Source organism: Nicotiana tomentosiformis, chromosome 7 (genome assembly GCF_000390325.3).
Source record: "Nicotiana tomentosiformis chromosome 7, ASM39032v3, whole genome shotgun sequence".
In the NCBI taxonomy this organism is placed as follows: domain Eukaryota; kingdom Viridiplantae; phylum Streptophyta; class Magnoliopsida; order Solanales; family Solanaceae; genus Nicotiana; species Nicotiana tomentosiformis.
In genome coordinates, this window is record NC_090818.1 from 3,118,616 (window position 1) to 3,134,473 (window position 15,858).

At 36.2% G+C, this 15,858-nt stretch overlaps 2 protein-coding genes across 3 annotated transcripts; one reads left to right on the plus strand and one right to left on the minus strand.

Moving 5' to 3' along the window:
• Window positions 1-689: 689 nt before the first annotated feature.
• On the plus strand, window positions 690-9,190 carry LOC104093199 (uncharacterized). The gene is made up of 13 exons (XM_009598920.4): window positions 690-1,350; window positions 2,428-2,580; window positions 2,666-2,878; window positions 2,966-3,055; window positions 3,265-3,381; window positions 3,977-4,246; window positions 4,991-5,147; window positions 5,531-5,608; window positions 6,221-6,321; window positions 6,612-6,782; window positions 7,847-7,921; window positions 8,044-8,151; window positions 8,598-9,190. The coding sequence occupies exons 1-13, from the start codon at window positions 958-960 to the stop codon at window positions 8,931-8,933; spliced, it is 2,262 nt and encodes a 753-aa protein (XP_009597215.1). The 5' UTR covers window positions 690-957; the 3' UTR covers window positions 8,934-9,190.
• Window positions 9,191-9,547: 357 nt separating this feature from the next.
• Window positions 9,548-14,411, minus strand: LOC104093204 (protein LAZ1 homolog 2). Of its 2 annotated transcripts, XM_009598934.4 has the most exons (9): window positions 14,253-14,411; window positions 12,038-12,243; window positions 11,897-11,953; window positions 11,560-11,668; window positions 11,063-11,244; window positions 10,896-10,984; window positions 10,436-10,685; window positions 10,061-10,288; window positions 9,548-9,954 (listed from the first exon to the last, which is right to left on the minus strand). In XM_009598934.4, exons 2-9 carry the CDS (start codon window positions 12,185-12,187, stop codon window positions 9,733-9,735), a joined length of 1,287 nt encoding a protein of 428 aa, XP_009597229.1. In that variant the 5' UTR covers window positions 12,188-12,243; window positions 14,253-14,411; the 3' UTR covers window positions 9,548-9,732. The 2 variants fall into 2 exon arrangements, with proteins under 2 accessions (XP_009597229.1, XP_070037343.1); XM_070181242.1 differs by lacking the exon at window positions 11,897-11,953.
• Between the last annotated feature and the right edge of the window lie 1,447 nt (window positions 14,412-15,858).

Consider the following 15,858-nt stretch of genomic DNA (forward strand, 5'->3'; position numbering starts at 1 on the left):
AGTGTTATAAGAAAAATCAAATTATAATTGATGTATACTCTTCCTCCATGATCTTCTCAAATGCTTAATGACATATTTCTATGCTTAATGACATATTCAATGACATATTTTTCTTCACTTTTCATGCCTATATAAAGGCCTTGTAATAGATAGAAAAATACACACAATTGAAGAAGAAATAAAAATCTCTCATCTCTTTCTCTCTGTATCTCTTAGCTTGTTTTTTTCTTGTTCTATATTATTACTTTGAGTTATATTTATAACAGTATTCGTTAAGATACCATCACATTAAAATATTTTTAAACTATAATACATAATTATTTAACTAACATGACAAAATTGATCATTTGTGTAAGTTTTGATGATGTTCTTTTATTTTAAATTCATGTATTATGCTAATGTAATAATATTTTTCGGCAGTTAGATAATTGTTGTATTATTAAACATAAAATTTCTCTCATTAATTATATTTTATTATTAATTTATATAAATAAATATTTAAATTATCACGTATCATTATTAACGTGCGTTCATAGATATTAGTTATGCGAAAAATATTTAAAGAAGAATAAGCCAACGGCCAACGGTAACATTGTGGGCCAACGAGGTCTTAATACAAAGAAATACTCCAGCCTGGAGCCTTGTAACGGGCCGGCATTACTATTTTTATCATTTATTCACGAAGAAAGAAAAAGAAAAAGAAAACTATATTAGGAAGAAAACGAAAATGGCGTCTCCTTTTTTGTGCGTATAAAACAGGTAAAGTGATACGTTAACGTGCTTCACTTTCTTCAATACTGTTCATTTATAATAAAAAGACATTTCTACCCTCATCAACGGTCGATCACTGTCGGAGAAATTATCTTTTCCGATCTACTTATTTCCCACTTTATCGCTACTCCGTAACTCTATAATTCCTATTCTGTCCTTTTCCGTTGCCGGAACTTACATTATTCAATGGCGGAGGAATTTGTGAAAGCAGTTGAAGACGGTGTACATCTATCGAAAAGGATATATTTTGGGAAGGATAGGGCGGTGGCGCCGCCGAAGCCGATGACGGCGATGGAGAAGGCGTCACAGTCATACCTGCCGGAATCGCCTATGCTGTACGCTGTGATTAATGATCCTGCTATAGTTGATAATCCGGATATTCCGAGCTACCAGCCTCACGTGCACGGCAGGTGCGATCCTCCTGCTTTGATTCCTCTTCAAATGAACGGAATTTCACTTGAAGCTGATTGTTATTTGGATAATATGGCGTTCATTACTGTCACTGGATCATGGCGTGTGCATTGCGTCATGGGTAGCCGTAGCTGCGACTGTCGTATTGTCGTTCCTATGGGCGAACAGGTTATTCAACTATGTTTCTTCCCCCTTTTTCCCCACCTAAAAGATATGTTCTCTCATTAATTTTAAGTATTTTTACTTCTGAGTTAACTAGGGAGTATAAAGTTTCTCTTTTTTGAATGAATGTGATAAAATATCTAATGGTAACATGGATAATAGGAATTCTTGTCTAATTAGGCTTTTATGAACTTTTAACTGCTTAAGAATATCTTTCAAGTGTTCTCTCTTAGTAAGACAAATATTACAGATTGCAGAAGCTGGTGGTAATATGCTCCATTCTTTGTGAATAATTTATTTCCTTACAAACGATGGGATTTGTAATGTTAACCTCTAATGATGCTGATGATCCTGATAAGATAGTTTTTTTTTTTTTTTTAATTTATTTATAATTTTTTAAAGTAGCTTCAGATTTTTGTTAAGGTTGTACTTATATGTTGTTTGTTCTTTCTCCTCATGTGTCCTTTTTTGGGTTGAACGAGACCCTTTCTGCCTTTTTGTCCTTTTGTTGCGAGGAGATATGAACATTACTAAGTCAGTTTGATGCTTTTATGACATGAAGCAAAGAGGCAACACAAACTAGTCAGAATTAAGGTTTTGCTTTGTTGTAACACTTACATTAGGCCCGGTGTTTGTCAGGTAGAAAGTTGTAAATATGTGTAAGAATAAGCATGAGATTTAGAGAATCTCTAGTGTTAGAGAGCTCTTAACTTGCCTTGAAAGTCGTTATTTGTACTGGAATGAAACGGACATGAGTTGAGCCGAATGGACATAGAGGATTCATATAGCTGACCCGACTAATTTGGGAAAAAGGAGCAGTTGATGATTGATTGGTGCTTGATGACATGGAAGTTGTCAGCATGACACAGATCTGATCAACTGTAGTCTCATTAAATAAGTTGTCAGCATCATATTGATCTCATTAACTGTTGTCTCATTAAATATTTTACTTCTTATTCGTGATTGAAAAATATATTTTGCTTCTTATGTTAGATCCTGAATCCTCACCTTATGTTTTTTGTTTCACAAAAGTGAAACACTGCCGATTTTTTGTTCTCAAGTGATAAATTATTTGGCTAACAGGGTTCAATTCTAGGTGTCGAGGTTGAGTTACCCAGGAAAACATACTGCACTAAAATAGTTGCCATGGATGATGAAAGCGGAACAGAAAAGCTAGCCAAAATTGAAGATGGATGCTTTCTGACGCCCCAAATTTTTACCCTTACAATACCACAGGTAAGTTTCTCTCAGTGTCCTACTCCTATATAACCTGCTATCTTCTTCATTATTGTTCATTATAATGATGGACTCACCTCTTCAGGTGGATGGTGGAACCAATATATCTGTCTCGATTAGATGGTCTCAGAAGTTATTGTATAGCAATGGTCAGCTAACCTTGGACGTACCATTTAGTTTTCCAGACTTTGTCACTCCAGCTGGAAAGAAGATCTCTAAAAAAGAAAAGATAAAGCTTGATGTTAACTCTGGTCCTGGAACAGAAGTTATGTGCAAGACCACTAGTCACCCTCTGAAGGTGCTGCCAGTTATATATTCCACCGACTTATAATTTAGTGGTTGATGAACAACTGTGACATCAGGGTTCTTTTGTTTTATTTTTTAGGAGCGACAACGTCAAGCAGGAAAGTTGGGCTTCTTTTACGAATCTGAAGTCCTTAATTGGTCAAGTTGTAACTTTGTTTTTTCTTACATGGTAGGCCCTACATGAATTTTTCGTGATTGTTATATAACATAGAGCTTGTGGTTAGTTCTAACTTCCTGGAAAGTAAGGTCAAACGATTAGCCACTAGGGTACTATGTTGCTATTTTTCAGCTCCAGCAATTTAAAGTGAAATTTTCGACAAATCTGTTTATAATTTGGTCTGTGAGAATCTGTTTCATCCATCATCACTCTGTTTCCAGGTTTCGTCGACTCATATCTCTGGCAGTGTACTTTTGCAATCGCCCCCACTACTTGACACCGACCAGAGAGAGATGTTTTGCTGCTCTCTTTTTCCGGGAGACCAGCAGTGTAGGAAGGTCGGTACTTTTTTTCTTTCATTGACCTTTGCATTTAAAAGTTTCTCTCCAAAAGTAACTTTTAAAAAGTTTTGAAGGTAACCAATGAAAATCTGTTTGTTATTCTTCTACACTCAGCATTCATTGAATCGTACGATTTTCCATCTTTATGCCAGGTTGCTAGTTGCTCTTCCAGGCCACAGATTAAATTATCTTTCTAAAACATAGTATGGCTGTGAGGTCGAGCTAAAAGATATTTACAGTTATTGGTCCATGATCATGCATATTCATGCCCGAATCACCAGATTAGTTAAGAAGATTACTTGATGAGCGTTTAACTTTAGAAGTTGCCAAAATAAGATATAACAAGTGTTAACATTTGTTATTTTCCATATTTAGTTGGGTTTTTATACTATTTGTGAAGGAAAGATCAATCAATAACGTCTACACCTGGAAGTAGGAAAACTTGTATGAATATTTCGACTTGTTTTTCCGTTATATATTTTCAAAATCTTTCTTATTGCTTAAGAAGGGCTGTTATATACGTGGAAGTGTCAATGCCCTTCCCTTACTTACTAAGGGAAATTTTGTCATTGTCACTTGAAATTTTCAATAGGTCTTCAGAAAGGAAGTGGTATTTGTTGTTGATATAAGTGGGAGCATGAAGGGAAAACCAATTGAGGATACCAAACAAGTGCTCTGTACGGCCTTGTCAAAGCTTGATTCTCAAGATCTGTTTAATATAATAGCTTTCAACAGTGAAAAGTACCTATTTTCTTCATCACTGGAATTGGCAACCAAGAAGGCTATTGAAAATGCAACTCAGTGGATTGGCACGAATTTTGTTGCTGGTGGCGGAACAAATATTTTGAATCCGTTGACTCAGGTCATACCCATTTTTGGATATCTGTCTCAGGTTATATTGTTTTTTCATCTATTTTAGTTGCATGTCACATTTTTGTAACTAATTAATCGTCCTGTCTTCTGAGGATGTCAATCTTCTTCTTTTGATGAAAAGCATGAAGAATGGAAAAAAAAAGATAACAATGTTATGTAAGCAAGAAGGTTATATTTATGAACAGAACTACTTTTTTTTTTTAAAATCTAATTATAATTTTATAAACCTACATGTTAATGAAATGCTTATTGTGCTCCAAACTTTTACATGGACTAGGACTTGGAGTCTGTCATATATATCATTTCAAGTTCCCCGGGTACTAGGAATGAGTGCTCTTAATGTTTTTTCTCTCTTTCGGTCTAAAATTTTTTTTCTTGAATAATGGTGGTGTCCGGGTCTTCTTGTACGCACCTCGACTATTCTAACGGGTACCGGGTAACTCTGCCCATCTACGTTTAGGAAGATGGGAAGAATTCACCTATCTGTTTTTGGGATTTTGAACCCTGGTCTCCAAGGTTTTCACCAACTTCATGTTGCAACCTTGCATGCCATGCTAGTTGGCTGGATTTCCAGCAAGTCCATGGCATATTGAAGCTATATATTCTTTTTCACAGCTCACTGTTTCTAGAATTTTGAGTTCATTATTGATAATGAAGTACTACTGAAATGATAGAACTTTATTGTTCCTGCATTTGTCTGACAAATCCAAGATAACACTTTTACCTTTATCAGGCCATGGAGATGTTTTCCTATACCCAGCAACACATTCCTGTTATTTTCTTGGTCACTGACGGAGCTGTTGAAGATGAAAGACACATCTGTCATGTTCTGAAGAGTCATCTGATGCAAAACCAAATGATATGCCCGCGGCTTTATACAGTAGGCATAGGTATGTAAATGGAAGAAGCATTGCCTCCGCCAAAGCTCCCCCAACCCAGATTCCCCCATCCCCACCCAAAAAAACAAGAGAAGTATTTTGGTAGATGCATTATGTTCTCTGTTTTCTATCTTAGCCCAAATATATGCACAAAAATCTTGCTAATACGAAAAAAATATTTTTCATTTCGTCACATTTTTTAGATGCGACCAAGCTTGGTAAAAACTTGGTTTTGTAGGTTGTGACTTTAAGGGATATAATCAGTTTATAAATCATGATAGTCTTAGGGAGTTTACATCTTTTCACCTATGTACTAGGCATCTGAATTGATTCATCTGTCCTTGGTGCAGTAGATTTATGCTCTTTAATAACCAATCTAACATGAATAATTTCAGGGTTGTTCTGTAACCACTATTTTTTGCGCATGCTTGCAATGATGAGTCATGGCCACTATGCCGCTGCTTATGATGTTGGTAAGTTGATTATTCTACAGCATTTTTCTTGTTAAATCTTTTTCCCAAATGAAAGCTCTTGCAACATGATTGAAAGATAGCATCATACTTATTATTTTTTTATTCAAGTATTATAATTCGTTTGATTTGCTTCAAGATAAATTACTTTTTGATTTGTACATGCTGAATAGGATCCGCTTTTACAACTTCTAGATCATTTTTTCCATTGTCTAAAGGTACAAAATCTTAGCAGTGGTCCCTTTATATACTCCGTTTAATGTCAAACAATTTTATATGAGCAATTGTGACAAGTCGAACTAAGACGCTAGGGTGGAGATAATTCGGTAACCTATCATGACCAGAAGGATGACATACACTTTTTATCTCAGTCCACTAATAGTGATTTGCCTAGAGAATGATTGTGTCTGTTCCTATTTGTGTGACCATGATGACAATGCTGTGCAGTTTTAGCTTCCTTTTTTATCCTTCCTGGGACCTGATGTAATGTTTTTGTTCATACTTATAACTTGAGATGATCTAACATAGATTTCCTGCTTTTCCTGTGAGAAACTATGTGCAGTTGTGACCTGAAACTAATTGCCCTTCTCCCTTATGTTTGGTGGTCTTGCACAGATTCTATTGAAGTTCGTATGGAGCAGCTCTTCTCCAGGGCATCATCCATCATTCTTGCGAATATTTCCTTTGAGAACCTTGATGGTCTTGAAGAATTTGAGGTGCGCCTATGAGTATATATTATGTCTTTTAGTAATAGTTCTTGGATGGATCACAATTACGATAATTTTAAATATTTACCTAATAACAAATCTAATCAGTTACAAGATTCCGACGTCATTTTACAAGAGGCCTACAAATAATTTTTGAAGAATTGGATACAATACTACATGTAATATGGAAAAAACTTTAGTATTATCTGCATGCTTTGTTAATGGTACGCAGTTGAAGTTTGCTGTTTCTCCTATATGAATACATGCTTCCTAAGGAAACTACACAAATTTTTCAATAGGTGTTTCCCGCTCCAACTCCAGACCTTTCATCTGAGGGTCCATTAGTGTTGTCAGGCAGATACCGCGGAGCATTCCCCGAGGTGCTTAAAGCTAAAGGAGTCCTTGCAGACTTGAGTAACTTCTCTGTGGATCTGAAAGCTGTTCAGGCAAAGGACATACCTCTTGATAAGGTAACACGTGTCTTTAGATATGTATGGATCACAAACAGTATGACTTTTACCTCGTGAATCTGCATATTTTCTCCCATGAGAAGAGCATATACAAAGAAAAGAATGATCTAAATGTCACTTGAATAGCTGACTGCCCTTATATGCCTGATGAGCATTCATGAACCTTTGACCGTTTGAAGGTTGTGGAAGACTTGAAGGTGGTCATGGTTTATTCATCTTTGTGCATGGGCGGTGGTTTTTAGAGCTTCAAATGACTACTGCGTCTTGTACTTAGTTCTATACATGCATCAATGCCTTACTGACGTTTTTTTTTTTGTTTTTGCATTTAACAGTTCAACTATCTTACTTTAGCTTATTTAACAAAAACAATTTAACTATACAACAACAACAACAACAAACCCAATTTAATTGTAATGTGGGGTCGGGGAGGGTACTGTGTACGCAGACCTTACCCCTAACTTGTGAAGATAGAGAGGTTGTTTCCGATAGACCCTCGACTCAAGGACAGCAAAGTCGCAGCAGTGTTGGGAAAAAAAATACGGTAGTGTAGAAGCGATAAAAAAAGAGGCAGTAACAATAGCAAGATAATACGATAATAAGACAGTGAAAGTACGAGAATACTATTAATACTACTGGTGAAGATAGAGAGGTTGTTTCCGATAGCCCTTGACTCAAGGACAGCAAAGTCGCAGCAGTGTTGGGAAAACAAATACGATAGTGTAGAAGCCATAAAAAAAGAGGCAGTAACAATAGCAAGATAATACGATAATAAGACAGTGAAAGTACGAGAATACTATTAATACTACTGGCATGAAAAAGGAATACACTCAACTACCTAATAAACGTCTACCCTAATTCTCGACCTCAACACCTTCCTATCAAGGGTGTGGAGATCGAAAATTTCCTTAATTTGGTTGCTGAGAATTTTTTCTGGCTTTTCCGCTGCCTACTGAGAGAATACTGGATTTAAGAGGATACATTGATTCAATTGCCGCTGCCTGCTGAGAGAATACTGGATTTAAGAGGATACATTGATTCAATTGCTTTGTATGTTGAATGTGCAGGTGTTGGCGAGGCAACAGGTTGAACTGCTTACTGCTCAGGCCTGGTTGACTGAAAATAAGGACCTTGAACAGAAGGTTCCTACTATTAACTGGAACGCCTATTTGGAATGTTTTGATCTGATATTTTTGCCTGTGTAGTCTTGGCTTAGTCTTTTTGGAGTTCCTACGGACTAATCCTTCTTCTCCTATCTTGGCAGATAGCACAAACGAGTATACAACATGCAGTAATTTCTGAATATACACGCATGATATTGATGGAGACCGATAGAGGCAAAGTAGTCACTGAGTCAACCTCCAAGCGGAAGGTAGGGAACTTACTGATCAGAAGGAATTTAGTGTTTATACCAGATCTAACAGTTCCAATAAAAGATTATACTAGATCTAACAGTTCAGTTCAGTGTACTCAATTCTAACCTGAGTATCTGGAAATACATAACGATATGAATTCCAGTTAAATCTCTATATTTTTGGCCGGTGAATTCCAGTTACTCTGTTGGCAGAGGCTGCATGGAGTCGAAAAATCAGTTCAAATAGCTATAGTCTTATTTTATTTGGCACATTTAATATGTGTTTTGCCAGGGATTTAATTGTAGTCACACCAACACCGAATTACAGAAACGACCTGAGTTGTGTAATATGCCGTGTAACAATGAGTTTGCCACAATAGATATAAGAATTTGGAATTGTGTATGTGATTTGAAAGATTAGCACCCTGTCGTATTCTTTCTTTAACCAAAGTTGAATGAAGCAGGTCTCCACTGCTGCTAAGAAGATTGAAGAACCTAAATTGGAGAAGAAAATACTGCTACAGAATCTTGCTGTTGGTTTTGGTAACTACAGCGCTACAGTTGAAAATATTCCTCCTGGAGCCTCTGAGACAAAACCCGAAACAGCAGAGATTTTAGCAAAGGCAGCATCTAACTGCTGCGGAAAGATGTGTGATATATGCTGTTGCATGTGCTGTATTCGAACGTGTTCAAAGATGAATGATCAGTGTGCAATTGTGCTGACGCAGTTTCTGGGTTCCTTGGCATGCTTAGGTTGCTTCGCTTGCTGTGAATTATGCTGTTCTGGAAATGATGGATGAGAGTTATAAAATAGTTTCCTCAGCAATCTTGTTGTATATTTTGTCAAATATGACAGAGTTATACGATTGTAATTAGTTTACATGTTCATGAGCATACTGTCAGTGTAGTCATTTAGTGTTTTACAGTTCTTTGTGAATAGTTATGTATTTATTTATCTAAGCAATTGGACAGAAGTTTTGCCAATTGCTATACTGCAACAATGATGTTGAAATACGAGCAAGTTTGTTAGATTGAGAAGAAATACGATTGAATTAGACATGATCAGCAAAAATAAAACAAGATACCGAGACACCACATAAAATGTTTTCTGCACATGTTTAATCAGAAATACACCCTCGGAGGTGGTTCTTCCCACGTGCTTTTACGTTGGTTTGACCAGCTTTTAAGCCAATCCAAACACCCTCTTAAGCAAGCTCGAGTGCTTAGAGGGTTCAATAACGCTGTTACCCACGAACTCTATGCAATGTTTCTATGTTAGTATTTGACAGCAGATGAAGTTTTACTTTTTTCCGACGATGAAGTAAATCACCTAAAAGTAGTTACAGGTGACTCATTATAGAAGTCGTACAACTTAAAAGGAATTGCATCTCAGGAACAACAGGTGCACTCTATATAAAGGGTCCCCTAAAGGAAGGAAATCCATGTATTACCAATAAAAAGAAAAATAAATCAATTAACTACAAGAAATCCTGCTAAGTAAGAAGATGATCAAATCCTACTAAGAACATGATTTGAATACCTCAGTGACAATCTTTTGTCTTTCAACTTCCTTTGTCTCAACATATATACTATACCAGTTCAAGTTTTCCGCCTTTCATCTCGCGATATAAGCACCTGAGAATGAGATCTGTCGTCTCCTGTTACATTCTGTTCGTGTTCCTCAATCTTAATTTCCGTCTCCTGTTTTTCTTCTTTCTCGTCATTGACTGATATTTGGTGGAAAGTTTCTTGGATCTTTGTCATACCTTTCTCTACCGGTTCCATCGCCTGGTTTATGGTCAAAACTACATCCTTCACAACCTGTTTTATTGGTTTAGCAAATGTTGCAATTAGATATACTACTTCAAGAATAGATGATTTGTGGTGTTCAAATACAACAAAAGTATAAGTGCTGAAAAGGTCTTACTTTTTGACCACCTTCAACGACGATGTCCTGAACACTTTCTGTGACACTTGTCCCCGGAAGCTCAACCTTGGCTTCTATCTTTTCAACAACAGCTGGTTTCTCTCCGTCTTCTGATTTTAAAGTTGTTTCTGCTTTTTGGGCAGTAATCTCTTCATACACAGATGTTGGCACGAAATGATAAGGTTTTGCGGAGAAGACAAAAACATGCGCAATAGCAGCAATAGCCATCTGTAGAAATGAGAGTTAGCTAAATAGCAAGGAGGAGGAAATGAGATGCCTTATCCATATCTCAGGAAGGTCTTAGGGTGATACGTAACACTTGTTAGATAGAACTGAAAAACAATTCGATGGAATAAAAACACAGAGAATACTTGCCTCTATGCAGATCAGAAAATCTTGCAACCCGGTCTGGAACTTCCCTTCCTTCGGAAGCACTCTTAAATAACATATCAAGGCGATCCCCACCCCTTGCCACCATGTTGCAAAAACAATGGCCTTGAAGCTAATAAATTTTGCTAGCGGTTTTATTGACTGGAGTTTATGGTGAGTCGCATTATAAAATTGGACGAGACAAAACAGTGCCCACATTTGGCTGAAGTTTAGCACCACAGTAATATAAGGGTATCTGCAAGAAGCAATAAGCAGACTAGTGACGAATCTGAGTCCAAAAACAGCAAAATATAGCTACCAGAAAAAATCGCTGCTACAATAATGTAGTGATGACCCTAATGGTATTTAATTACGCGGCTATATGTTGTGCTTGATATGTGTAATCCGTTCTCATACTTTACAATTTTATACAATATGTAAAAGCTAAATGGAGAAAATGATGTACCCATAGTGCCATTTGAACTCTCCATCGCCATATACCCCAAATATCTCCATAATGAGAGCTAGGAATGCACAGGTTGTCTTCAAAATCATCTGTGGAACACAACGGTATTAGTATGAAGATAACGAATACATCAACGTACTTATGAAACTTTGTACCCTTTTACATACATATTGTACAAGACCAAATTTTTCTATAGTAAACAAGTTCTTCCCCACGACACATGGGTGGAAAATGAAGTTATACAACGTTCTTTTTTGTGTCACAGGTTTCTCCTCTCCTCCTAGCAACGACTGACTGATTTGTTTCCTTCTTTCATCTTCGAGCAGTTCAACGACCTCTCGCTCACCCCCTGCCACACATCCATTTCCCAGTAAATCAACTATATTTAATAGCTTGTATTATGCAAGTTATATTCCATTTTTTAAAGGATTTTGTAGACATGCATGTATGAGAAGTAGACCCCACAAAATTAAAAGCAGTCCCTTAACATGCTAAGTAAGTGAAACTCTTTGTCGTCGAAAGTAACAAGGGAAAGCTTGACTATCACCACAGCAAAAATATCAAACATTTTAGATCTTGGTTCACTGTTATACCAGGCTCTGGTTATACAAAAGACAGTTAGGAAGTTCTTAAGCTATTTTTTGTGTTTAGAGATCATGCTTACCAAGGCAAGCGATCAAGTAACTGCCAAAAGAATAGAGTGCAAACGCTTCATAACAGTTCCTCAATATGTCGCAGGCAAGGGACAATTTTGGGTTCCACAAGGATAAAATCTGGAAAAGACAAGAAAACCAATTCGTTCAATTCTCATCGGGAATTTGCAGTTATCGGTTTAGAAACTTTCCATCAGCTTTAAGTTTGAAACATAAAAGGAGCATTCTTTTCACAATTGCTTTAATCAATCAGTTTAAACATGTATATTGCATAGAAAAGATAGTGTGCATTTCCTTGATACGTATCTCAATTAAGAATTCGGAAATCAGAGTGCATTTTTTCCTTACTGATTCAGTTGCATAGACAGGAACCATGAAAAGGACCCCCACGATCCATTTTTGTTCCTGATAAGAAAGCAAAATTAAGATCCACCCGTTCTAGGAAATAAGAATTAATTCTCCATGTATACACCTAAATTGAGTACTCACCGCTGGATTGGTATAGTATCTGAGATGCTGAAATATTGACAAAAGAGAGAGAATTAATGCGACCAAGACAAAGCATCCAGCAATTACGAGAGCAGGTTCGTGGAGATCTCTATACATGTTCACATAGAGAGAGATGTAAAATGATGCCATGCCACATGATCTCAGTTGCAATGCTCTCTAAAACTTTTAAAAAGCACGAATCAAACCTGAAAACAACAGCGCAGTTAGCTTGACATTGTTAAAGCCTAATCAAGGATATGGTCAGAGGGAAAAAATCACTTCAGGAAAGTCTGGTAATCTTGTTATCAGTTGATGATCAAATATTAGCTACTAGAAAGTAGAATGCTAGAAGCCAGTCAAAGGTTTGCATTACAACAACAACAACAAACCCAGTGTAATCTCACAAGTGGGGTCTGGGGAGGGTAGTTTGTACGCGGCCTTACCCCTACCTTGTGTAGATAGAGAGGCTGTTTCCGATAGACCCTCGGCTCAGGTGAAGCATAGAAAGGTTTGCATTATTAGCATAATTTTCAGGTGTTACCAAGTCCATATATTTTTTGAGTTTAAGGTCATTAAACGTACATAAGACCAGAGGCAGATGCACACTATACTTAGAGGGGTCACCGGCACCCGGAAACTTCGACAAAAACTCCATGTATACTTGTAAATGTCTAGCATAGGCCCCCGTACCAATCTGTAAGAGCAGTGAGAAATTTATATTGAATATCATGGTGTCCCGCTACCACCGAATCCTGGGTCCGCCTCTGCATAAGACCCTATAACTTTCACTTCTTTTCCCCTGCTTTCCAGCCCTTTCTCAGTCCTTACATGACACTCTATTAATTTTACCTGAAGCAGGAGGCTGAGGTTGAAGAAATGCGAAACGCAGCTGATCGTAAACAAGCTCAATAGTACATGTGAACATCTTGTATGGACAATGAGAGGTGGAGCCAGAATTCTAACAAGGGGAGTCAAAAGGAAACGCAAAAATGCCTCAATGAGGTTCAGACTTGCAATCTAAAGTAACTTTTTAGCCAACTATACCACTACACTAGAAGCTTTCCTTATGTCGACAGGATTCAACAATTTACATATATACAAAAAAGAACTGCTTTTATCCTGGTTGCAATTATAAATTCCGATAAAGGAGTTTCATTTAAACCCCTTCGGACCATGTGAGCAATGAACTGCTGACAAGTGCATCTTGAAAAACATTACATTATATATCCTAATTAAGGGTGATATTCCTACTTTCCCCCAATAATTAATCTACGGTTCCAACCCTAAAAGAAGACTAAACTGGTAGTATTAATCATAACCATAAATTTCACAATTCAGTTTTCAGACCAGCTTTTAGTTTACCCCATATAAATGGGAAGACCAATATAAAGTTCTAAACTTGGAAACTGGAAAGCACAATTAGCACTTGCAATAATAAGGTAAAGAAAAAACCAGATTTGAGAACAGAGAAACATGCAAGTAATAACTAGCTAGTTACGTACTACTACTTCTTTGCATCCAACTGATCAACAAATTCTGATAACAAACAGGGGCGTAGCCACATAGTGTGACGGGAAAATTATACTGAATATATATATAAGTCAAAAATATTAATTTTTATAAATGTATATTAAATTTTGAACACCTATTAAAAAATTTATGGCCCTGCCACTGATAATAAACGCCAGAAAAAAACACAACACACTTACAGCTTGTTTGGATGGTTGTTACGTATCGTTTCATAATGTATCGTATCGTACTGTATTGTATTGTACTGTATCGTTTGATAAATACAATATCTGGATAGATTGTGTCGTTTGCAATCGTTTTGATGATATCACACACCAGCAATATGAAAAATAAACTTGTAATATTATAAAGAAAAATTATGACACAGGGTAAAATTACTATATAAAAAAGTAGGGTAAATGATAAAATAAAATTATTTAATAATAATGAAGGGTGAGATTGAGATAAAAAGACAAGGTAACGATGCGACCACACCAAATCGATCGTTACATAAAGTGGCATATCGTTATGTAACGATGCATTTAACGATACGATACAATAAAATTTAAGTAACAATCAAAACAAATATTATATTTAAAGTAACAATACGATACAATACAATGGGTAACAACCATCCAAACAAGTTGTTACAGACCCGACATATAAAAAAAGAAAAAGAGAAAGATCCCAAGATTCATAATCATGCCTGTAAAATGAGAGTTCTGCTTATTTCGGCAAGAGATCCGTCTTAAAACTTCAGTAGCCAAAATGGATTTTAAGATTCGAACATTTCTTCTAAATTACGGCAGATAGAAACTACATAGTACTACTGAAATTCTGTTTGTTATTTTAGGATATGCACACAAATACTTTGGAGGAGCAGCTACATAACAGTTTTTGTTCGTTTACTTCATAGTTGGACACGTAGCAGTTAGTTTTACAATGGGGAAGGTGACTCGCCTAGGAAGTGCTAGATGGGCCACTGGGCCACCCGAATTAATATATTGGGCTTTTGCTTTCTCATTTGAATTGGACTGCAGCAGTTTCTCTTGACGATCTCAGGCCTTTTAGCAGTTTTCTTCATGGGCCTTTTAGTTGTTAATGATGTAAAAATAACACATGCTAACCAGTTTTTGGGCTGGTAACTGAAAAATAGCCAGCATTTGCAAAGTCATTAAAAAATAGCTACTATTTTGTTGCAACACGGAAAGTTCCAGCATAATATACTGAAAATTAGTGCACCTGTGTATGAAATATGCTGGAACTCCAGCACACGGAAAGTTCCAGCATAATATACTGGAGATTGGAGCACCTGTGTATGAACTTCCAGCATATTATGTTGGATCAGTATATTATGCTGGAACTCCAGTATATTATGCTGGAAGTTCACATGTAAAAAATTTGAACTCCAGTATATTATGCTGGAATATTTTCCGGATTTTGAACAGTGTTTTCATTCAGATTTATCTTTACATGAAAAGTGGCTAAATTTCGATTACTTTTGAAACTGTAGCTATTTTTCAATTACTACTTGTAAATCTGGCTATTTTTGAATTTCACCCGTTAATGATTGTTATTTGCATTGGTGTTGCCTTATATCGAAAAGTTGGTCACTATTTTGCTAAAAGAAGACCTAAAAAGTTCAACACCAAATCGCTTAAACTAAAAATTACCAGTGGATGTATAATATATGTATTATCGATGTATAATATGTATATAACCATATATGATCAATGTATATTATATTTATACCGGCTATGAAAAGTAAACAGTGAATTCGGCCTGCTATTTGTGTAAAAGTTGCTTTTTACAATCAGATTAGTGGTCTAGACTCTGGAGTCTCTTCTCCAGACCTCGCGCATAACAAGAGCTAAGTACACCGTATTGCCCCTTAAACTTTAGAGTTTAGACCGGTGAACATTATCGAACTTTATACTACTTATCTAAGAAAAGGACAAACTTCAAATTAGTGGTTGTGGGTTTAGATTAAGAATAACTTTGCATTTAAATGACTCCTTCCACATTTGAGTCATTTGGAAATTAGCACATTATAAAATCCAATAATTTCAAGTACACAAACAACCATTCTTATGGCTTCTATTTAGGGATTAATCAGTAGTTATTTTAAATTTTTGTCCTAAAAATTTGAACTTAAATCTTAATAATTTCAAGATAATTCGAGACATTTGTGTAGGAAAAAATTAAATTAAAAAACTAAAATACAGATTACATTAGGAAAATCATAAATATCAGCCATTTAAAGTGACTACCCGGTGTTATTTCTACGAAGATACATACCAACAAAATCCTTA